The sequence below is a fragment of the Varroa jacobsoni genome, unplaced genomic scaffold (assembly GCF_002532875.2).
Source record: "Varroa jacobsoni isolate VJ856 unplaced genomic scaffold, vjacob_1.0 scaffold_25, whole genome shotgun sequence".
Classification (NCBI taxonomy): Eukaryota; Metazoa; Arthropoda; class Arachnida; order Mesostigmata; family Varroidae; genus Varroa; species Varroa jacobsoni.
Genome location: NW_019212927.1, coordinates 332,817 through 358,602, shown reverse-complemented (window position 1 = coordinate 358,602; position 25,786 = coordinate 332,817). Strand labels below are relative to the sequence as shown.

The 25,786-nt window shown below is 37.5% G+C and overlaps 1 protein-coding gene across 2 annotated transcripts; it reads left to right on the top strand.

The window, feature by feature from the left end:
* Window positions 1–51: 51 nt before the first annotated feature.
* Window positions 52–24,800, top strand: l(1)G0289 (plexin domain containing lethal (1) G0289). 2 transcript variants are annotated; one of them, XM_022830273.2, is made up of 8 exons: window positions 52–352; window positions 7,758–7,858; window positions 9,360–9,593; window positions 10,932–11,117; window positions 12,700–12,895; window positions 13,792–14,001; window positions 16,656–16,900; window positions 22,028–24,800. In XM_022830273.2, exons 1-8 carry the CDS (start codon window positions 268–270, stop codon window positions 22,307–22,309), a joined length of 1,539 nt encoding a protein of 512 aa, XP_022686008.1. In that variant the 5' UTR covers window positions 52–267; the 3' UTR covers window positions 22,310–24,800. The 2 variants fall into 2 exon arrangements, with proteins under 2 accessions (XP_022686008.1, XP_022686016.1); XM_022830281.2 differs by lacking the exons at window positions 52–352; window positions 7,758–7,858 and adding exons at window positions 10,001–10,035; window positions 10,578–10,606 and having other exon boundaries at window positions 9,435–9,593.
* The last annotated feature ends 986 nt before the right edge of the window (window positions 24,801–25,786 follow it).

The window sequence follows — 25,786 nt, the reverse complement described above, 5'->3', positions numbered from 1 at the left end:
GCTCCGGCTGCTGTTGTCGGTCGATAGGTTGGTTAACTAGTTAGCTGTTCGCAAACACGGTCAACGGTAATAACACAAGCAAATACAATCAGCCGATGATACACATAGAGGAAACGACAGGTTTGGTCTGAAGTGCAAAGTGTATCGCGAGTGTTCTAGTAGGAATTAGTTTTGTGCTTATCATAGTACTCACATAAACCAATCCTTTAGCTACAAGCGAAGTACGCTGTGTGCAGGGTAAGTAAATCGCATTCTGTTGGTTCCGCCATGTTCTTGGCCCCACGGAGAAACGTCCTGGCCATCGTGCTGCTGGTCGGAAGCTTTTTGGCCTGCGTATCCGCTGAACAACATGGTAAGTGTAAAGTTATGATCGTACACGTATTCACAATTTAAGCCACACCCCATAATTTTACTTAATATGAAGATTTTGTAAATTTCAACCGCACAGTCCTTAGGTGGATTTTTTTTCTACTACAAAAGCTAAGGAGATCTTAATCCGTTATATAATGATGTTAGATATCATATTAAGTTCTAAACATAATTCTCTAAGCTTCTAAAGTATTCAATATGCTCAAATCAAGTGAAGGCCAGTTTGGTTCTGTTAAATTCGACTAAATGACTGTCAAACACCACATTAAAAAACCTCAAATGTGCTTTACTGATTCGGAGTCTCTGTGCCATGTTTTGGTTAGTTCATGCTACTGGTTATCAATGTCACATTTTCAAGTCAATAGCTATACCGGCACACTTTCTTGGGTATTTTGTTAACTATAAGTATTGTATAGCTAGGAGATAGGTAGGATTTCAACGTTCCTAATTGCTGAGTTATTTCTTTTGCTGAAGGTGACTAATTTGGCCAGCACAAAATCATCTAGTTTAAATTTGATCAGATTGAAACGGGATGTGATATACTACTTTTAATGTTGAACTTTATATTTTTAGTTCTACCTGGTGACTTTTACCAACGTAAAAGAGTTAAGATGTCGTTACTAAATTAAATATTATGTTATTAAAGAGAGCCTTCTTTCAGTTCTATATGTGTAAAGGGAATCGTTATACCTTGACTATTAAATCTATCTCAACTACTGCAACTGACCTGTGTGCCTGTTAATGGTGAACTATTATCTACCGTTAGAAAGCTATTTTATTGTCCCAGTCTGTTGTCCAGTTCTACTTAATCCTTAAAAAAACAGAAATGAAAATAAGATAATAACTCCAAACCAATCCCGAAAACACATTCTAGGAAAATAAATAAAATCTATTAAAAAAAAACATTTGAGAAATGCCTGAAGGATAATGAGCAATGGTTGGAACCTAATTTTTATTTTTAGGCAACAAACCTTTAATACTTTATTCCGTGTATTGCCTGATATTAGTTTTTACATTGAACTTTGTTCTAATAAAAAATCGATTTTTAATCGTTTTGAATTTTTAAATAGTATTAACTTGTTTTTTGTTTGCCTATATTTAATTAGTATTATCCTCGCATTTGGAACACCTAGAGCTGTTATCAGGCTTATGGAAGCCCTGTTCCCTACAAGGTCTACGGTAAACCTCATGCACAGCAAGGCGAGTTACGACATGTCTTAAGTCGGGTCGTTCCTCTCTATCAGTTGCCCGCACCCAAATTGAATTAGTCCCTACAGATTCTCGCAAATTTTTCCTTCTAGTCACTAAGCTTGACCATAAAGGTTTTCCTGGGAGCTCAAAGCGGCGACGTAGGTCATCGGACAGCTATAGCGAGTCGGTGAGGAAATACGAAAAACGATTACAAATCGTTCTGCATAACTTCAATGTCCTTTTGAAAAAAGAGGTTTTACCCATTTTAAGCTGCTCCCAAATAACGCGTATCTCGTCTGTTACGACCTGAGCTATCTTGAGGCTAAGAGCAGTTACGAGGGGCAAACGATGAAGCGATTTGATCGCCCAAGCGGTTAATAATGCGTTTCAAAGACTTGGACGGTGAAACTTCTATTCTTGACGGAGATGAGCAACCCTAGATATGATAACCAGCTACCAAAAACGAGAGGTTACTCAGCGAGAGGCCGCTTTCCTTTTTTGTTCGAAACTTCACTTCCGTTTTAATCAAATTTACCAGCAGTCCTTAACTTTGTAATTGCTGCACAAACCTGAAGTAGAGCTTGCCGTATCTCAAACCTGGTTAAACTGTTCACCACTAAGCCTACTAGCATTTTTTTTACTTGATCACGGATATCCCTCAGCGAAATGAAAAACCAAAATTGACTTTCATTAAGTCAAGTTCGTTGTCTGTACAAAAAAACAAGTTTGCCCGTTCTGTTATCGATGATTATTCTACTTACTTGTATTTCGCAGTGAAAAGGTTAAGCATGTGTATAGAAACACTTGTCCCGCCAGAGTGAGCGCCACCTTATTTCTGGGTGCCGAGTCGAAGGCTACTTTGAAATACATAATCATCGCGTATAACGAATTCCACGGCGCAGCTACTGTTTTCTCGACACCGGCCATTCAAGAAACCCATAGGGTTTCTTTGGAACAGCATGTACGCTTTTTTTGTAGACTCCAGCAAACCGGAGAGCAGCTTATAATGAATTGATGGAGTTTACCAGTACGTAAACATTTATTAAATATCCAGCACAGTGGCAAAACATAGGAGTCTTGAGGTGCGGGTCGAAGACCCTGTTTGGAACGGCAGTTTTCTTATTTTGCTGGCTTCTGTGACCTTGCGTAAGTCCCATACTGTAAAGCCCTATAGAAATACATAGAGTTGTATTAAGATGCCTCTTTTCACGCTTCAGCAAAGAATGGTAGCGCGCAAGTTATTTTACTGCATGACACAAACGATTTTACAAAGGCCGAGAAGCTAATCGGGCAAGTCGCCAAGCTGCTGTTATGCATCAGCCTGCATAAACTACCAAATAGGTCTCCGGTTCCATGTATTTTTGTCGCTATGACGCATACGTTTTTTGGTAGAACAGAGGCTAAAAAGTAGAACTCGGATTGTACCCCAGTCAAAAGCTTTGAACCCATTCTGGTCCTCCGCGCAACTCGACAAGTCTAGTAGAACCATGGTATACGCCTCTTGGGGGAAAACGAAGGAGTTGTACAGTAGACTGAAGAATTCTGACTAGAAGCTGGGCTCAAGTTTTGGGAGTCACTACCATGTAAGGATCTGAAAAGATTTCGTGGGCGCGTACCAAAAGCTTGTCCACCTCTGAACGTTGCAGAACAGCTGGTATATAATAGTACGCGCAAATGCAACTTTACCATGAAATCTCTTGCTATCGATATGTGAGCTTTCGCATTTGTACCGTTTGCAAATAAGTCGCTCTCATTCTGAAACGTTAGTCAGTTCGTACGATTCGCGTATTACGTTTATTGGAAATATATCGATAACCGAACTTCCTGCATAAACCAGTGAGGTTTATATTAAAATATGATTGACTACCCAACAACTGAAATCTGTAAATGTGTTCTGAGAGATCTTAGTGCGGCCGGCGAGGCGGGCATTGAGGTCGTCGGCGATGAATAAAAAAGGGGTAGAACTAGAGAACGTCGCTTCTTGATCGCTGACAGGGTTTTTTTATTATTTTTAAATTTTTTTTTATGCTTTTGAATTAGCCAGCCGAATCTACGTTTCTACGAAGTAGAGTCGATGATATTAGGGCTTACTAGGCATAGCGTAAAGGTACCTATCTTAGGAAGTACGTTCACTGGTGCGGCATGCTTCATTGAACTGTAGTCCGGGAGGATGCACAAAGTAGGAATGTGACGTTCAATAGCCTAGTTGCTTAAGCTTCCGGTAAAAGAAGCATGTCTGTTTTATTAAAAGCTTCTGGAGCGATGAGCATCAAAGTTGCGGTAATCGTACGGTCGCAATGTGCAAATCTAAGTGTCTCCTTGAGGCCCGGCCGTGCTGCGCACTATTATAACCCAGGCGAGCGGCTTCGGTGGTTGTAAGTGTCGCACGCTGCAACTGGCGCTTCAGTCATCAATACCGTCAAGACCTATCTTGCGATACTCGATCGAAAGTTGGATAGGACGTATAAGCGTACTTTCTTTCGACGCAGTGCCGCATTTACTATTAAAGGTTCCTTGACGGTGGCTTTGCTTGGCTGGTGCTCAATATTATGAAGCTAATCCGACTGATGAAACGTTTAATGCTTTGGGAGGCCGGTTGAAGTACTTTAAAAATAATAGTAATAAAAGTAATATTTTGTGCTGAGAAAAGGATGAGAAAGAAGAAGCTATCCAATATTTGAATATTAGAGACAAATTAAAAAGAGGATTCAGTAAACGCAAACAGCGAGAACCTGAGTATAATATATATATATATATATATATATATATAGCAGAGATATAAACTTATAGGACACTCTGTCATTAATCCACCCTATGTAATTCGGTTAGTGGTGCTTACCTGCCATTTAATATGGATTCACGCTGACAAAATATCGATTTCCTCAGTATACAGAGCACATTCAAAAATTACATGATGATTTAAATATTCTGACATTTTATAGACTGACATGCTAAGAAATTCTCAGTAGAATATATAAAAACACAAATTCTATTGTAAGGTGCATCTCAGCTAGCTCATGTAATTTTATTGTTGCCTATATACCAGACTCATCTTTCACTTTTTAAAACAACCTTTTAAAACTCTCTCATCTCAAGTAATCTCAGTATATATATAAATCATATAAGTATAAGTATATACACCTATAATATGATTTATATTTATAATATGATTTATTACAAATGAAAATAACAAGGGAATAATATCCGGAAAATTGAGTTCTTTCATTCTTCCTATACTGTTAAATGTAAAAAAAATGCCGTAAGGAAGCTCATTCGGGCCATTGACCTAACCAATTTCAAGGAAAGAATGGGAAAAATAGTTGTTTTTTGTCACTTGAGTAATCTCTTTACTAAAGTTCTATATAATGGCTTTAACCGTACTTAATTAAAGCATCATAGTTAAAACTACGAAGAAGTGGGCATACCTTTGTGTAACGTATTTTTTTATATTTATAATATTTATATTTATAACACACAACTTTAACGGCTGCTGTATTTACATCCACAACTCATCTCACCTCTAACGCCTACAAGAACTGTTCTTGCGTTCGTATTGCGAGCTGCAATACGGCCAAGAAATTAGCCCTAAAATTTCTGGCAAATAACGCTGGACTGTATTTTGGCTGTCAACATGTATTACCTTATTCACTAGGCATGGACTTGCTTATAATCATCTAATTGCTTGACACATCGCTTCACTAAGATCTTATCCAATCTGTCTCATAGATACTTTAAACAGCGTCCAAAAAATGGCAGCGTGACCCCCCCCCCCCTTTATTATGCCATACTGATATCCACCTACGTAATATATACTTACAGAGGTTCTTTCTGATTCAATTAACTACGACAACAATTAAAATAGGAAAATCATTATTTTCTGGATTTACGCCGACTCCTTCCAATCCTGACTCCTTATTCTTTTATTACTGTGAAAAACAGCGGTAGCGAATATTTTGTGCTTCGGTAAATAGACACATTGGTGTACAATGTCAAGACACCTAAAAAAATGTAAATACATAAAATACAATAATTATATTGACACGTTAATATAACAAGAAACTCTGCACTAATATCTGCTAGAACAGAAGCCAAAACACGTAAACAATGACGTGGTTATTTTGAAAATTCACAGAATATATATACTTTATATAGCTATAATCCTAAATTTGAACATTTTATATGGCGTGCAATGGTTTTTTACATGGAGTCATGTATTAACAAGTAATAATAAAAGCTAAGCAAAAATCTAGACTAGACGCAGCGCTTTTAACTAAATTAGGGAGATGGCTAGTTGCTACATGGATACACTGAAGAAATCTTTGTTGGGTTAACATGAAAAAAAAGGAGCTGATCTCAAAGCTCTTCAATCTAATAATCGACATCTTCAAGTGAGCCACATAATTACTAATGTATAAATACAAATAGTTGTTACGTAAAGTCGATTTTTCGCATTCATCTTGCTCACTGTGAAATTTAAGGAAAGATATGTGAAACACGGTTAATCAACAATACGCTCACACTATTTTTTACACCTAATAGTTTAACTATTTTTAATTTTTTAATTTCTCACCTATATGTGACCTCATTTTCTGCGAGTTGTTGCCACCGTAGAATTTCCACTTTAGTTGTATTTTACAGCTCGTTTTATGCTTAAAGCAATTAGTACTTACAGTGCGTATCAAAATATGCACCTGTTTTACTTGAATTGAAAATTTATTTTTCAGTAAAAAGCAGTGTGTAATGATTCACTTCTTAATCACCATTCAGGTAACAAATAACCATGGTATAACGTACAATTTCTTAGAAAAATTGAAAAAAAAAAGTTTTTAGTCTTAAACATCAGTATGACACGACTGTTGAATATGCTAATGAAAAAATTAGAATTATTAAACAATTATTTTTTTAGGAAAAAAATAATGTAAAAATAAGACAAGTGAACATTTAGATTGCAGTTTTTCTTGAGCACGCGAAAAGCTATTGAATGTAGCCGGAATGAATTCTATACCGAGTAGACTTCGAGATTATTATGATCCAGCATTAACCAATAATGTTATAAGACTTTAAATTACTCGAAAAACATTCGAGAAAAAGATGGGAAGGCATCTTGCTTGACCCACAGTAAGTTCCATAGAGCGCATAGTTAACTAAAACAGAATCAAGTTTTTTAAAGCTTTATTTTGAAATCCAGTACTGGCACAGTATTAGGCGAGAAGCGATTATTACCGCCGCGATCGCGAAATTATGTTTTTTGTTTGTAAATCGACTGGCATGAGAGAAAGAAGAATGGAAAGAGTGCAGTGGATATAGCCAGTGCTTCTTCCGCTGCGGACTCTACAGGTAGTCATCGATAAAAGTTGTTTGTAGATGTCTGAGAATTCTAGACGTCTTTAACTGTTCAAAATGTGAGGTATATGTAAAATATGATATGCCTCATTCATGCATTGCGTGAGCGAATCGCAATAGATATTAGATTATCCATCAGGTTGCCGTGTTAATGAAAGAGAACTCTTATACATTTTCTTTTGACATAGTAATATGGAACGCTCCCTCAGATTCCGAACTCTCAATGCGCTTATATTACAAGGAAAAGAAGTAGCAGATTGACTTCCTAAAAGGGGCCCCACTTTGTTGCGTGAAATATTTTTCCTTATAAGTTGATGTAAAGAAAACTACTGAGAGCAATTATGAATGGAGCGGTTATTTAAATATAGCAAACCCCAGCCATATCAACTCGGTTACTGCGGAAGTTGAGCTTTCGGGCTTTAGTCGTTGTGCTGACACTTTGTGCACATGATGCCCAGAGGCTCCACAATGGCCAAAGTTTGTCTGTAGTACAGTAAGAGATACCGGGTACTATATTTACGCTAAGCATACGTAATTCTATATTGAAATAATTATCGCTTAATTTTTGGGATCAAATTCTGGGTCTACACTTGTGAACTTGACATCTCTCCATTTTATTAGTGCCAGAGCAGATTTCCAAGGCATTCACAAACCTCATTTTTATATGAATTAAATAAATGAAGACAACTTTTATTATCCATGTGAACCTTCTTACATATGTAGTTCGTCTAGAGCGTGAGATGGAAAACATGTAAACAATTGTAGTGACATACTGGCAATTAGTTAGACTCTTAGTTTTGCATATTTAACTTAGATGTGAAAATTAATAATTAAATTATACGTTTTTATTTCAGCTCTAGCAAGTTTGACGAAGCCGTCGCAGAAGATGGAGGCTACCAAAAAACCAGTAGCTCCGAAGAAGAATGTATCTCCAAAAACTAATCTTTCTAATAAGGTATGATACAAAAGTACCTTGTTTTTGTTTATCAGTCTCTGATTTGTTCATGCCACACCTGATACTTTACCCTCTAGTTCGGGCTATTCTAGATGTACCCCGTGACCCTGTTTCCATTAATCATTTTTTTTGGTTAATTACTGTTTTTGTAATAGTACTATCTGATTGTACGCGCCCTCATTCTTTAATTTCAGTGATTTCATTTTCCGTAGACGTTTTTCTGTTTCCACGTAGATACGACTTCAATTTTAAAATTCACAAGATGCAAAAAAGCCAATTGTTTCACCTGTATACAATTTAAAGGTGTCGTTTTACATTTGTGTTAGGCAATTTGGTGGAATAAGGATGTTGATGTTAAGTAATTACATCTATGCTATCATTTTTTTTTCACTGCCGCGATTCGCCGCGGTGTTTATAGCAATCCGATTACTATTCTTTAGCTATTACGTCCTTTTAATGCAGAAATTTTGCAATCTCAGAGTATATACGACCTCAGCGTTGAAATATATTATGTGAAAATTAGAAATTTAAATTAGTTTTTGTCATGATTAAATAACGAACTTGTTCCGTTGGTTTTAGATATGATAGTACAGCTAAGGTGAGTACCTACGTGATCGCAGCTATTATCAAGTGAATTTAAGTATACAAATTGAAGCAAAAAATTTTACATAAGAATTCAATACTCATTTGCTATTATGTCGTAAGAAACACATATAGTCGCTGCCGAACCAACGAAGCAAAGGAAGGACGTCAGCGCACTGACCAGCATGATAGACTATTTATCAATATGTGCGCTACCCTGAATAAGTAGTCTTGCTATATTATCAGTGTAGAATAGAAATACATTAATTAATCCTTATCTGCATTTTTGCATATCATTTATAATTTTTTTTCTTTAACTTCATTTGCAAGCCTACTTTTGCTTCCTTCTTTACTTGAATAATTTGCACACGATTTTTCAAGACAGGTTAGAGAAACTTTAATCAGTTTTTGAATACTGCTATTTTGAAGTTGAAACATTAGGCGTGATGATTTCAAAATGTTTCTAATTGACGTATGACTAATATGTATTTTTAGTTAACCGAGTTATAGTTAGACCAAAGAAGAGAAGCTCATGTATGAAAAGATGTCCTCACCTTCTCAATGAAGGCAGTAGTTTTCACCCTCAATTCCTCTCATTTCCCTAATGCTGTCCGTTATGTCACGTCCGCGTTTGATTATAAACAGTGACTCGAAACAACTTCAATTAGATAACATGTGTTTGTTGCTTATTATTCCTACTAGCTGCTAGCACCACAGCTCTTTGTGGCGTTTACGATCTGTATCGCTTATATTTCTTCTCCAGATATTGCGTCTAGTCTAATGTTGTTGAAAAATGTCGGACTGTTTCTACGTGAATTTTTTATAGAAAAATTTCGACTATATACATAAGGGGTCCACACAACAATTTATTAATGGTTACGTGTGCGGTTAATGTACTGGTTTTCACTGTTCTTGTTAGGAGTTGTCCACTACCTCCATATCTCCCTCTTCGGATGCACAGTCCTCCGAAAGTTCCAGCGATCTGGTCAGCCATTCTTCTCAAAATTCAGACCCATCTGAGCAATCTTCAGCAGCAACTCGGTTGTCGAACCAAAATACCGATACTCCGCCTTCTGTAGATACTTCTTCTAAACGACCACCATCAGGACAAGGTCAAGATGCTGAAACTGGTGCTGCCTTTAGCACTGACGAGGTATATAATAATTCTGGGATCTCATGTCTTGTTGATATATACATTGTTATGTAATTATTTTGGTTTTCATTGATTGGATACTGTTGCTGCAAAATCAGTGGAAAGAGCAATATGGTTAACAGTTTGGTGATAAAAAGACATACGAGGGTACGTATGGTATGCGAATGAACTCCGGCTGGAAGGAGTATAATAGTCGGTATATAGGATATTCCTGCTCAAATTCCGGCTCGTACGTAGCTTTCTGTAACATAGTGTTGTCACGTACTTCTCGAAACCTTACACCTACTTTTTACGTTGTACTGTGATGGCGTCCTTAGCAAGCTACTTATTTTCAGAAAAACTGGTACGACCCACGAATTAACCTCATCAGGCCAACTAACCGTAAAATTATTGTTTTATTATTGTAGCTGTTTGGATTGGATGCTTTCAACTATATTAAGAGGTACAGTTGTCTTTTTCGGTTGAGTGTATCTTTTAAACGCTTTTTCTATTTATGATTATCTTTTAGGAACTAAATAACACTGTGGTAACGTTACGTTACAATTTGATGTTCGAACGATGATACAGTCGATTTAACGGAATTAAGTTATTGTTATGTTTGATAGTCACCTACAATGTAATTTTGGTGAATATTTATCATTGGTTTTTAACTGTACGTTTTATTACGATGTGTCACGCAGGCACAAAAGTTACATTTAGCTGTTATCCAGGAACGCAAGTCATGAAACAAAATGTTACACTATTTTGACGGGCATTCTATTTCTACGCAACCTGGATTTTATAACACGATAAATGTTAAAGCTAAACTTTAAAGTTATTTTTTTTATAAATTTTATTTTTAGATTATTTTTTCTTTATTTTCGTTTATATAGTAATAATAATGCTACCTCTTTTTTGCTAATAATAATGCTACTTTTTTAAATATGGAGCGAGGTAGATGAATATATTTTGATATATAACCAAATATTTGCGGCCTGCTTGCAGAACTGCATACTATTACACCACAAACTCACGTATGTAACGACAGTGTATATTTGACATAATTTTGGTAATTCTGTCTCTAGCACACAAGTTCCAGTCTAAGCGCTTACAATTTTTATTCGCTGTTTTTTTCAACGAGATCTATCTCTTCTTTACCAGCACCTGGATCAAATTGGATTCCCCATTATGCCGGCTACTTTTTTCGCTTTTGTTGCGTCGCGTACTATGCTCATCTTCAATTCGTGTTAAATATTTTCATGTGTGTCTGCCCGTATGTCGTTCGACGTGTTTTTGGCATAATTTTGAAACTACTAACAGTTGTTTTTTATGCTGTGATCTTTCACGCTTTATTTTAAGGTAACAATGCCATCTGTGTACAGCATACCATCAGACTACACAAATCAAACGGACGAAGCTCACGAATACTATAGTTCATCTATAGTGACAGACCCGGTGCGTGCTGACACGCTCTGGATAGATTTGGATAGGCTTTCAGATACCGTTACACACGATATGCTGAGTGAGAGCTATCGCCGGGCAGCGGTTAGTTGAGTTATAATCGTTATTAGGTAAAACTTGAACAGATTTAAACTTTAACATCTTTAACAGCATCATAGTGTACATCTTTAACGACTTGTGTACCATGGACTCAAAATAAAAGTGAGAAATCACTTTTATTTTAAGTCGTCCATGATTAATGTTGTAACAAAGAAGCACTTACATCTACTAAACACTACGATTGTGCGACACTGGCGTGTATCCATTATTAATATATTGCTTTGTATATCGACTAATTTTTAGGCATATCTTAATTAGGCATGTTTAAATAGCGTCAAACATTGTGATTGTCCTGATTTTAAGTTTTTGTCGAGTAACAGAAAAGAGTTGATGGAGTTAGAGAAAAGTGAATACAAAAGGGACGTAGGAGGTAAAACGCATTGGTTCCGACCAAGTTAAAGGTTTCACCAGACGATTAGTCTTTTACATTTACCAGGAAGAAGGCGAGTCTAGGCAAGCTACTTTTGTGCTGGTAGTCAAAGATCTACCTTCAAATAATCATCTTCTCAAGGGGGGAAACACAGAAATTTTGTGGGCGACAAGGCCAATCACATCGTTTCAGAAGTCTTGAACTTCTAAGAATTTCGTCATATATGAAGAGAAATTTCAAACACGGTGTTATCAAATTTTATAATAGAACATATACGTACCTTTTCTGGATACTGCCGAAGTATCTATAAGCGAAAACGCGTATAAAAAACAATCATTAATAGAACACGTTTGTTACATTTCTTGAAGTCTTCAATGTCCTAATAACTTTCCTTTATCCATTCAAAACATTTTCTTTTTTTAATAAATGGAGCTATGTCGCGGAGTAAGCCGAAAATATAGTGTGGATAACAAAAAAATCAAGAGATGTTACACTGAGATTAGCCATGCAAACCGTTGTTTTCTGGATGATTAAGAATTATTCCTCGGGTAGCACTGCCAAGGTCTTCTCTCTTCGAGCGCAATTACCACTTTTGGTAAACAAAGTATAATATATTCGTGGCCGGCCTTTGGACTTTGCTCAATAAGTAGAGTTGTGGGTACATGATTACTGTGGCTAAAGCGAGTTATTGATCATTCGTTGACCACCATATCATTGAACTTTTCTTTTCTGATGACCACAGAACCGACCATTTCTTAGGTTACAGCGCTCTCGTAGCTATTGTTTGTATTTTATTCATAGGTACCTTTGTTTCATTATAAAATGTACGCATAAATAGCTCAAATACGAGAAATTGTACGAAAAGGTCAGATTCAAACAATGAATTCTTTAGAAGAATGAATAAACTCAATCAAATATTTTTAGAGTCTATGGTACTTGAATAAGGTAGTGGCAGGAACACGAGTTTGAAAAGTAGTCACAAACTAGTTAGAAATCTAGTGCAAACCTTTCTAAGCCAGATGGAATTCCTCTAGTAGTGACACCCATTATCTTGCTCTAACCTCATTTTGAACTATTGATTTGTAAAACACTCTCTAAATTTGTTACGATCAAGATGCGAACCTAAAATTGAATATCTAGCTAGTAATTACTGTATACTCGATTATCATTTGGTATGGTCGAATTCAAAACTTTCAGACAGTCAACCTGACATTCCTGTTTCCGTTCTACGGCCACCCCATCAACAATGTAACAATAGCTACAGGAGGCTTTCTTTACGTTGGCTACGCTCTGCACCTCTGGCTGGCAGCTACACAGTATATTGCACCGTTAATGGCAAACTTTAAAGCATCTGTCAACTCATCCGCTTCAGCTCTAAAATATCACGACAACGGTTGGTATGGTCGCAAAGCGGATGCACGGAGCATAAAAAATTGGTTGTAAAATTTTCAGAACGCCAAAGGCGTAGAGTTGTAGCTCCACAGAAGCGTAATCACACTTTTTCGTTTTCTAAGGTAATTTTCAGTGGGCTTTACTGTTTATAACATAGATACAAATGCGTGTCCTGATTGTTTGTAACAGATACAAATGGCTGTCATGATTGTTTACAACATAAATACAAAGGCGTATCTAAATCATAATATTTCCCTATAAGCACAAATCTGCGCGAAACAGATTCGAGTGGTGTGGTACTTAAGTATTATTACATTTGCTCGGTTGCTCAATAGTGATTCGGAATGAGAATGAACCAACTTTCTCGTAGTTGAAAATCTTCATTTAGTTCAAAGGAGGCTTTTTGCCACATTTTTTAAAAACAATTCACAAAATAGAGGGATTAATTTGCCAAAAGATGTATTGTGAATATTTTTGGCTCATACTGTCGCGCTTGCACGTTATATTGGCAATTGCGATGGATCAATAGATGGTGGGTACTCTAAGGAACATAAAATCGATGGAGACCTTTATTGAATATTATGGGCCAATTCTAAATAACCGAAGGCTAATGACGCAATATCTGTATTATAGTAAAAAATTGTATTGTGAACCACAAAATGAAATATCCGTGGAATATGTCTTAAATAGTCCCTTATAACCATTAGTTACAGATAATTTTTAAAAACATGTAAGTTGCGACCTTGCCGAGTCGCAAAAGACTTAAACAACTAGATGGTCACAATGAGAATCGTACAAAACATGGATATGGGTTTCTATTTAAAATAGTTGAATCTCAGATAGTCATTTAAGAAGTGGGATACGTCCTAATCGTCAATTTATATTTTTGTTATATAGGAACGATGTTTGTAGTGGAGTGGCGAAATGTCCACCTGGATGATAAACCGGAAGCCGGGAATTTTACCTTCCAAGCAATTCTACATGACAACGGTGATATCTTTTTTGTTTACCGTGAGATTCCTATTGCTATTTCGGAGATAGCTGAGAAAAATCATCCCGTTAAAGTCGGAATTTCTGACGCATACCTCTTCAATAGCGTTGTGTCTCGTAAGTATTTTTGCGTAAATTAATTTAAAGTTGAATTTTCTTTTAGGGAAATTCATATATTCGTATGATCCTTGTAAATATCTGACAAAGGCAGCATTGTCACAAAATATACACACGTTTGATTACATCGTATGTTGTCAAAGTTTCATCACTATTAAGTTTGTTTATCCGAAAGGGTATTATCGAATCTCATAAGCTAAGAATTATTTACGACTAATTTCTGAGTGCATTCATAAGTACACTCTTCAGATTATCCCTTAAATTCCACTAAAAATTATAGGTGCAAGTTGATAAAAATAGGCTTCCTGAGCAAATATGCATTTCTACTATCAATTAGAGTATCCTTTGTTTAATTATAATGTTTATCCTGGCGCTCAACAAATGAGAACTTGGCATTGTTGAATTGACACTTTGTGTTAAAAACTTAGTCGTCAAAAGCATTTTGAAGGTACATAAGCAGATGATGGTCAGAGAATGCGAGATCAACTGAAGACTTGTACATGAAAAAACATCGCTGCAGCTGGTCATACTTGTGATGTGTTTGTGAGCGTTCCTACTGAAGAAGCCTTTCCTTTTTAAAAGGTTGGGTTCCTTCTCGCGCAGGAGAGCTGCCACTCTTTCACGATGTGCAAAGGCATATAGTGCGTTTTTCAGATTTCAAAGACTTCCAGTGAACACTGATACTGTTAGGCCACTAAACACATAATTGATGTTGTTTGTCCTCTATTCAAAATGTCTCAGAGTCGACTTATTTAATTGTCCTTTTGTGACCTTGTTTAATTGTATTGAATCCACTATGAATTCTAATGAATACTGAGAAAGAATTGAAAATGAAGTCGGCAGATGTTCTTTTTTTGCTTATCGATTAATGAAGTAAGATTTCACTCCAATTGAGTGCATTTATCGTATTACGTATATCCTAAACAATCTCTTACTGCGATGTTTGATGCATAAAGGAGTTCCGTAATAGCGTTAATGTCTTCTTCATCTTAAAGGTAGTACGGATTTCTCCGCATATGTTCGCCATGGCTTCTCTGGGTTCAAACCTGAAGCCGAAAATTAGTCTCCTCTTATAACAACATGATTTTTTAGCCGACAAATTGAACCGTTTTTAGTATAACTTTATTTATGAGAAATCTAATCGCTACAGAAATCAGTTTTCTTGAATGGCTAAAGTTCCCAGAAATTCATCTGTACTAGCAAAATTTGAAGCGACAAAGCTACTTTTCAGTAATTATGCCTTCGATCCCGATAGCTGATTCTCTTCACCAGGTAGCACTGATAAGAAAAACACACGAAAGGAGCAGTCAGCGATGTGCAATACTAGTATAATGCAGCAAATGCCTTAAGGCTTTTCAGATGCCTGTGGTGGTAAAGGCCGTATAGATTCAGGCAGTAAGGGCACATGCGAAGGAATGCAAAAGAAGCCCCCCTTGGCTTTTGCTGCAGGCATCTTCTCGCAACCTTTCTGATCCATATCCCTCGTAAAGTCCTCTGTCGCTATAACCGATATTTTACAGTGCCAACAACGGAAACCAGCCCTTTACACTGCCAACCAGTACAAACTGCGTAAAAGACTCAAAAGCATCGCTTCTAAAGTAGGTGCTTTGAAACCAATGCTTTAAGGTTATTTAATTCATTGAAAGGCTTGCAAGAAACGTAGTTTCAGACTATTTCGAAACCATACTTAGGAATACTTAATTTAATAGTCTGTACTAAAACAGACTCCTAAAGTTTATTGTAGCGTAAGTCGTTATTGACGTTGCGTGGTTTCTTTTTGAATGTGTTTAAGAAAAATTAAATCATTTGTCGTAATTCATGGTCTAAGAATGTAGGTGACATACTGAACTTTTCCACCCGAAGGCGTTAGCTTGCTAAAACAGAGAAACGATTTTTTCATTTAAACTTTGCGGCTTTAGTTTTGGGTCATTACTCTGGAGCGAACTTCCTGGAATTATAGGCGTCATAGCCTGTTGAAAACGGAAGCGACTTTCCAACTATATTGGTATGTTATTCGCGTACTAAACAATTTTTAACAGATTCATGCCCGTCCTGGAGTGCTACTGAAAGATCACCGACTTCGACGACAGATGAAAGCGGACTAACGTCCTTACGCGGCTGCTGTTAGCTGTTCGAACATTGGGTGTTGAGCAACGCCGATGTCTGTCAAGTTTGCTTTTAGAATAACAAGAAGAGTCGAATGCAAAAAAGTATATCAGATTATGTTCATTTCAGCAGATTTTAAGTCTTACGGAGCTTTGTCGAACACAATCTTTATGGAACTTTGTAAAGAGCAACCGCTTTTGGCTTGACATTGTATCAAATAGAATTTAGCAAGTAGTACACATATCGAAATTTTGGAACCCGTTGTGTTTAGATGGTAATAAACCTTGTAATTCTAAAAAGGTTCAACGGCACGAAAATGTTCTTCAAGTTTCATAAAGTTAAGTATAGGAGATGCTAGAGGAGATTAGTAATTCTGGAAGACTTTTTGCATAAACGAAAATACGCATTAGATACTTGTTAGTTGTCTTGTTGCTTTTGTGCATTTTCCTACAAAAAATGCAAAACCATTTATCATTGTGTTATTACTGAATCGCCCATTTTGTAATCTATAACGAAATCTTGTTCTTTCTCGTGTTATTCGATTGTAGCTCTGAAGCGGAAAACAATTTACGAATACCATTCGATTAACAAAAAATCAGATCTGCTGCGTTCGCACACGGCTATAGTAATGAGTGCGCTGCCCACCTGCGTGTCTTTGAAGACATGCGAGGAATGTACTACTGCTCAGATCAACTTTAACTGCACGTGGTGCGACGCTGTCAGACGCTGTTCTTCAGGTGTCGATCGACATCGCCAAAGCTGGATCAACAACAAATGCAAAGAAAATGCCATGGTATGTTGCTCTTGGTCATAATGGAAGATTTATATATATATATATATATATATATTGGGTGATCAAAACAGTTTTGATGGTTTTTAAGCCAAAACTAGGGCAAATATTTTATTTTAAAGGAACGTTGTTCAACTGATTATGCATCATTTTGATCGATAACATTATGCCATTTTTCTAATAGGACTATAGTTCTAAAGTTGGGTCGTTCTAGGGCGAAAAATTTTGATATGTGATTCCCCCGTTGTAAGAGAATCAACACCGTTAAGGAGGTTCTGCAGAGATCGGAATAGATAATAATCTGATGACGCAAAAGACGGCGAGTGCACTAGAATTTTTCTCATCAAGAAGTTCTCTCAATTTTCAGTAGCCAGAGACGTATGTGATCTTGTATTGCATAATCGAAGACGACACCCCTTCACTGGTTCCAGTCGATTTTTCAGTGGCTTGCTGTAATTTTTTAGTTATTGATAGTAAGGGTCGAAATCAATTGATGCCAGGTGACAGCAGCCGAGAATGCACGATTCCTTTCGCACATGGCATCACCTTTTTTAGTCTATTGGGACTTTGCCATAGATTATATATATGGCTTGTTAAGCCGCTCGTTTATTCAAACTAACGATAGCAAGTTCTTTAACCCTAGACCTGGAAGGGCGAGCAACAACGAATTGCGGTTAAATTCAACGGCCGCGTTTTGTTTGAGTGGATGTCAGCGATGGTGCGAGGGCATGGAACAAAGGTGACGATGCAGCTCCCTTTAACCGCGTTCCAAGAAACTAGGCCGCGCATAATGGATCGTATGAGATTTGGAGCTTTTTATCCTATACTTCTTATATTATAGTTATAACGAACAACTCGCCGACGTGACTGTAAGTTGTGTGGAAATGTACGTTAGATTAAACACCTAATGCGGTGAAGTGTGCGCAGCGTGGGCTCGCTCTCGGGAGCGTCGGTATTTTTTCTGGTATAATAACCGGCTTGAGTCGTGAAACGTAGATGACTTCTTTCTGGTTTTAGGTGACCTTGCATTGTCGATATGACTTCCATATTTGTCGGATGGGTTATAAAATTATGACAAGCACGTGCTGACAAGCACGGTTAGTATGTTGGCGAGTGTTCTGTGCGATCGTTCAATTAGCCTGTTCGTATTGGAGTGGTAGCCGGAGTTCGGCAGTTATCGATTCTATAGAAAGCCGTGATTTTCTCGAGTAGCGTTTTCGTGAACATTCTATGTTTGTTATAAGGACGGTGGGTGCTCCATGTATGAGTATGATCCGATTGACCAGCAATTTCACGTGTTCCTCTGCTGAATCACCCGATAACGCTTCCGCTATTAAATACTTCGTAAAGTGATTCATAGTGGTAGTTGTGAACCGGTTGCTGTTATTTATCTGGCTGAAGCATGATGAACCAATTTCAGTGGTATGAGAAAAGGTTTCAGACGTCAGCGTCTGTCGTGGGAGGCCAAACTAAGTCAAAGATATTTTCTTCTTCGTGGATAGCATTCTAAATACAAATGGATTAAGCATCCATATCGCGGTATGCTTAGTATGAAAAGTACTTTTTCGGTAATTAGTTGTGCATCTATGCCAGGCTTTTATATCCTTGCTCTTTGAATCCATGGTAGGCGCGTATAGCCTCTTCGCGATATTTATCCTGCAGTATGAGCAGCCGGTCGTCACCTCTGTCGGCTTAATTATATATAAAATATACCGTTTACGGTGGTGAATGTTACTGAAAACGATGCTTTTGCTACACTTCTCTGTAACAACGAGTCATGGTCGCGTGCAAAGTGGACCATGGCGATGGTAACTTTCTGGTTTTCTTAGCTTAAGCGTCTTGCTTATCTTCGTGTTGTAGTGGGTACCTTGAAAAATAGTAAACGTTCCGACAGTTCTTCCATTCCTTAAAAGTAACCGTAATTTGGTATTTCTGCAGTTAAAAGACCCACCACGGTAGTCGATCAGTCAGATGCTTAACCGGTAGTCACTTAATTTTTTATTGGCCATCTGCATATGTATGAGTAGAGCTTGTTCATTGTAGTGGCTAGGCATTTCCGTTCAATTGTAGGATAGTTTTTTGTGTCTTGGACGAAATTCTGCTACCAGAGAAAACCACTTGTTCCTCTGCGTTACGAAGTTCCTGTGAAATCAGGATATCCAGTCCCTTTAAAAAAAAGGTAGCGCGTTCTTCAGAAGGTCATTAAGCGACGACGTGGTTTTCGAAAAATTAAGGACGCAGCCACTGTAGTATGATAAAACCCCAGAATGCTCCTAACTGCTTTTTTGTGTACTGGTTCCGGAAACTCGTCGGTGATTTTTGTGTTGGCCTAGTCTGGTTGAATGCTGCATTTCGATATAGCCCTGGATCCAAAGCGTTGTAACCTTAAAGAAACGTTTTATTTGTTATATTTAGTTGAGAAAGTTGAAAGCACCTTGCAACCGTAAATCGTTCTCGTAAGATCCTTCTAAAGACACAAATATTACCCGAGGTAGGCTAGGCAAAAAGATGCATTGTCGACTACGAAGTGCGTCGTCCATTGATCGTTCAAACATTCCGAGGTATTGTATAGCCCGAAGTGCACCACGTTGAACCTAAAGCCGTCGAGGGTGGTAAGCTCTGTCTTTTCGATATCTCTTTCCTCTACTGGGTACTGGAAGTGTCTTTGGTTTAGGAATGACAGGCCGATAAAATCCATCAGGCAATCAAGTGAACTGCCTGTCAGTGATAACGAATGGATGCTTTTCTTATTTTGCTGAATTCTCTGTAATCGAAGCAGAAGCGGTACTCTCCAATCTTTTTTACTACTACTACAGGACTGCTTTATGTGTTTGACAGAGGTCTGCTGATGTCCAGTTGTTCAACCTTACGAATCTTGTTTTAGTTTCTACTGCGGCGTAGCGCCAATTGTATCGCCTTTTCGTCCTTCATGTTTATTAAATGTAAGATGTAATTAGGGATGTGCGCGGGGCTTCCTTTGGCTTTAAAACGATATCGCAAAACTGCTTAAGTATATTGTTGATTCCTTATCGTTCCTCAGTTGGTAAATTGCTGTTTATAACTGCAGCGAAGGCGGCCAACGTTAGTTGGTGCTTGTCTTATGCTTTATTTATTGTACTGGTTGCGTTAGCCCCTGTCAAGAGTGCAACTAAAACAAAATCGAAATTTGATTGCAACAGACTGATCCCTTTTGGTAGGGGTACTATCTGGAAAGTGTGCTTTTCAACCCAAACGTCTATGTCGATAGTCTGAATTAACTGAAGAGAGCGGTACCAAGATTGACTATATTGAGGAGGAAGTTAGAAGGTTTGGTTGTTTAGTTCCACTGGGTGATACATTAACCGATCGTAGGACCACCATAAGAGGGTGTACCGTCATTGCCTTTAGTTCTCGAAACTGTGTATTGTCATGGCGTCGTGTAATACGAGTATCATGAAAGGAATCTTGATTGTTTGCTTTCAATGATATTGCATTGTTCTAGATCTACGGTATCTTATAGGTATGCCAAAAGTGCGCCTACAAAATATGCTCGCTAGGAGTCCTTCACAAATATATAGGATAAGATCGTTCTTTTCGTTGCTCAGCTGGGCCCCTAATATGGAGCATCTATCGTTGAATAGAAGTCGACTGTTGATGGTGGTTAGCTCAAGTACGCTGCCGAAGCGACGTCTTCTGAAGGAACTCCTACTTACGGCTTCTAGATCAGGCAAGGCTATTGTAGAAGGTAGAAAGGGTACCAGCGATTCCAATCGGAACGCGATTGTCCTAGAAATTTCCGTCGATAATTCTAAGTGGGCTCAGGGCCAGTGCCGTTGCTCGTTTCCTGATCTTATACTCAGTAGCCAGTAGTACCGTATTCGAGGAGCGGCAAGCGAGGCTGAACCAGCGGATGCGTTGATGCTCTGGGACGTCGCGTACGGTGATCGTTTTGCTTGTTTTCGTATTAGCTAATCGCATACCCGTTTGCGCCGGACCAGTTACACATCCGCCAACCATTAGTGTCTTTCTATGGCCTTTGAAAAGCAGGTTGTCTTGTTGATTTTGGTTGCGGGACATGACCGGGTACGGACTGGGCCGGTTGACAGACGATGTGCCTCCGTCAAGGGAATGAGTGCCAGGTCTGCTTTCAAGTAAAGATGCGTGCTCGAGGACGTTGAAAAACAGCATGACTGTTGTCTGTGACGCAGCTTTGCTGGCGAGTCTCACCCTGTCGCATGATTCGGGTGCATAAATCTCAAGATGGTTTCGATCTGAAGACTTGTACGGATAATTACAGTGCCAGGCAAAGATGTTAAGGTTGGGCAACCTCTCCCTAGGTTCCTTTATGCCGGGTACGATAACGAGCACAGTTCTGTACCATTATAGTGGCATAATTTTCTTTGACATAAGTTGGTACCTAGATGGACTGCTAAAAATAGATCATTCTTCTATTCGGATCTACAATAGTGTGATAATTGTTGTAATTGCAAGTCTGATAACGGCGAAAACGTAGAATAGAAGAAAGATTTCAAACATCTATTAAAAATAGCCATAAAGAGCCTGGCAACAAGACCTTCTAATAAATGCAAGATAATTTTCTGCGCACCATTCTTACAAAAAAAATTATTAGGAACTATTAGATAGAGCGATCCCATATACATTGGACATTCTTAAATCTTGTGTCTAAGTAGAAGTACGATTTGCTGGTAAGGTGCGTTGATGCTTTACCATGTAGCAAGCCCTTTGTCAATTTTCAAAAAGTTTTTTGACGTTATGATTTTCATTGGCTATATACATATATCAAAATACGATAACTGCATCGACATGACTGCTAACAGTAAGCGAAGGCGAAAAACTAACCGTAGCCTATGTTGTGTTTGGCTTAAGGAGTTGATATTGAGGCCTTTCCTCAGGGTTACTCGAATATTTACAGCTTTGCGTTTGGTGTTTACGTCGCGCTCACTTCAATTCAGCCCCGCACAAAAAAACGGTGTTGAAGATAGACCGCCCCTTATGTCGTTGAATTTAGTGGAAAAGTGCGTTACCACTGCAATACAATGGAAACTTGCTTTTCTATTGTTGCGGAAATAACGTAATTAAGAATCTACCAAAAATATTTTTGTACAAAATATCTTACTTATTTTCTTACAGATACACAAAGACCAGTGTCGTATGGAAGCAGTAAACGCACTTGCGGTTGGGGGAGCGGCAGCAGCGGCCTCCAGTGATGGTAGTAACAGCAGTAGTGACGCAGGAGGCCTTTTAGCACTGCTTGTTCTTGTCGTACTCATCTTGGCGCTTGTCGGCTGGTTGATTTACGCGTATCACAACCCTAGGTCAGCCAGTGGGCAGCTCCTAATTAAGTATCGACCTTCACAATGGAAACGCCACGGGGAAGCCCGGTACATTGCAGCTGGTTCGTTGCATATGTGAAGAAAAAACAATAATGAAGAGTGGCGCTCTTTCTGAGCTTGATAGGTAGTGGCGAAATGAAACACGGAAAGGTCTGCCAGGATATTTAACTTGCGTTTTTACTAGAGGAGCAACAGTTGTACTTTAGCAAAGATAATTAGATGGACCAGATGTAACAGTAGCAGCAAATATTGATCGTACCACAGATGATACGATCCAACAAAATACCTTTTCTCTATCACCTTTATGATAACACATGGTGCAACCTGGCTTGTAAAGTGGCTTATGATAAATCATACAGTTCATAATTCATACACACCTATCGCGGCGCGTCCTAATATATTTAGTTGTTTTCCTACGCGATAACGCTCATAACCTCTTTTTTACGAATTACCGTATCAATAACTTGTAACTGGCAATAATACATAGTCGAGAAGTTGACAGCAATGAACAATCTTCATTGAGCCATTTATACATCTAGCGCGCAGTCCACAGTGTAACTCTGCATACATCAGTCAAAAGGAGTCTGTTAATCCTTGACCAAATCGACGCAGTAACTAATATCCGTATCAGTCCTGCTTGTTGTAGAATATAAGGCTGGACCTGTACATGTGCACTATGGTAGATAGTACTCATAGTTTGGATCGTCGTAGGATTTTCACTATATCACTATATTACTAAACTACTGATGCACGCAATGATGGTTATAATTGAAGGTTCAAGTTAAAGAAAATATTAGGTGGATCTAACGGAGAGGCTTTAGCCCGCACAGATCGAAAAGACTTTTTTATTTGAATTTCGGTATGTAACATCCTTTATTGTCCTGTTTTCCCTAAATATACACATAGGACTAAGATAATTACCTCAAGTGACTGGATATTCAATATAATGACTAAACAGCCAAGGCTGGTATAATTGATGAGAAGATTAAAAAGAACGAAGTTATTTAAACATAAATAGGCACGTCTTTTGCTTTGGAGCGCATTAAGTCTATTTGGTTGAAGGCAAATAAAAACGACTTGCGAAGCTGGTCAAGTGTCGGCATGTACACAACTTTTCTAGCAAATATAAACACAGAATTTATTAAAACAAATATAAACCTAATTACTCTTAAATTCGTGTCAGAACAAATCAAGAAGCGTAAAAACGTAAAAAGGGAAGCTATTGATATTATAAGTGATATTTATGCATTAAGCATTGGTTTCAGGTTGTTTTATTTGGTCTTGAAAATCGCTGCCATCCATATTAATATTGGTTACAATTGTATTAATTGTCTAAAGTATCACTAGGCTTAAGATAATGCTCCATTGCGTAACTTTACGTAAATTGGATGTTAGCCCTGCAGTTTTAGAAAGTTTAAACATCTCTCGGTACCAGAAACATAATCGGATGGCCCTTACCAATAATGCGGCTGCGACTCTTTTTGGCCGTGCTTGTATTACTTAGATAGCTTAATAGCTTATATTGTTAACTGAAACAAATGTTTCTTTTTGTCAAGTTTTTTTTTTTTAAATCTTTTGAAGCTCAAGGTTTTCGCAAATTTATGAATTAGAAAAACTGAAGAGTAAAAGCTGTCCTATAATATTTCTTCCTGAAATTCATGGGCTCATCTGGTATAAAAAGCGCTTAAGGCTTGTGGGTATTTTAAAACACTGATTTTTTTTAAATTGTCCTGTAGCATAATTTTTTGCACTACAATGAAATCCACACAGACTAATGCTTGGCATTGTATTCCAGAAAGCAGTATAAGTAATGACATTGTAATTTCACTTTACTATTCCCAAAATAAATTCCAGTCTCCGTTCCCCATATCTTCTGCACACATTGCGACATGGTTGCAGTCAATTGACTGCGACCGATCCTGAGGCCACGTAGTATTTACTTAACGTTTCACGGTCACGCTGTTTTTGAATATACAATGGAAAATCGAAGCTTGAGCCATAATAAGTTATTCAACTCTGCCTACATAGACAAGCCAATCAATATACTTGTCAAAAGCAGAAGCCTACATTATATCCATTCCAGGGAGGAATAAATGTATGGACATCTACGGACATACGCACGAAGCGCATAAGGTCCAAGCAGATGCAATAAGCCTTTTGTACCATTTACTAAGTGGTCTTTTACTCACCTCCAAAAATAGAAAGTTACGACTAAAATAGTAGAATTTTTAATAATGTCTCATAAACATCCGTACCATAATACAAATAAATTTCTGTTTGAACCCTGCCTCTACGCATGTTAAGACGTAACACTATAAAAATGTTGCGCGCGGGTTCTCGTCTTTATAAGGCGACGTGTATGTAGTAACAATCTTAGATAACAACATACCAATCTAACCTTGCAAAGTCGGGATTACTCTCTCGCCGTGCCTTCTATATATATATATATGTCACCTATATTGGTATGTAGATAAGAAGTAGAATAACTTGTTGACATGTAACTACAGTATATATCAAACTATCTTGTGATAATACTTGATTAAAGAAGTAATTATAATAATTCACCACTTCGTTATGTGTATTCACTTCCCATCAAATATAGTTAGTTACAAAGAATTCGCATGAGATTAAAATAAAAATTGAAAAAAAAACAATCGGTGTTTGAATTTTATCAGTTTTAAAATGGATCCATTTCAATCAATCGGTCAATTAATTTTTGTAAAAAATCAATCATTACTTTGATTTGACTTGTACCATGTGTTTCAATAGCACCTAAACCTTTTAAGACTATATTCAAATCTACAAATATAATAATATAAATAAAGTGATTGAATAATCGTCATATCATAAATTATTAAACGATATATATTTGAACTAAATAATCAATCAATCAATGATTAACTGATTTGACATACGGATGTGTATTCCCATGCCTATCATTTAAGGATTCTTTTTCTTTCACTAATACTGGTACCTTGTTTGTATATTTTTATGCTCATTGTATTTTATAAAGATTAAAAATTTTTACTGGTAAGCTAGCAGGAAATGGCAGACTTGAAGAAAACACGTGAACTCTACAACGAGACTATACGATCGAGTGAGGATCTTTGCGTTCTGATTCTATCTGCTGCAATGATATGGAAAGTGTTGGTACCCCAGACCGTAAGTTAAAGTAACAATTTACGTAATCGCTGATATTTGATGGGGGGCTGGATACGCTAGAAGTCTATGAAAGTATAAACATTACAAAGGTTATAAGCCTTTAAAAACACTTTAAAAAAAAAATGGATTCTGGCATACTAAATTTAGTGACTAGATGGCAATTTAAGGATGCTTAAATTTTTTTTGGAGTTACAGTATAAATTCACTAAATTTATTTGCTTGAGTGCAAGATAAGTGCTGTGATAACATGCCAATAAAGCTTCAATTATTGCTGCAATCAGCTCTTTACGTATAAAGACAAGAAACATTATGCGGTAAAGAACTTCATAAAGATGTCGTCATATTAACTATGTGTAGCTAATAATTATCGGTGCGCAAGGTGCTTAGGAGAACA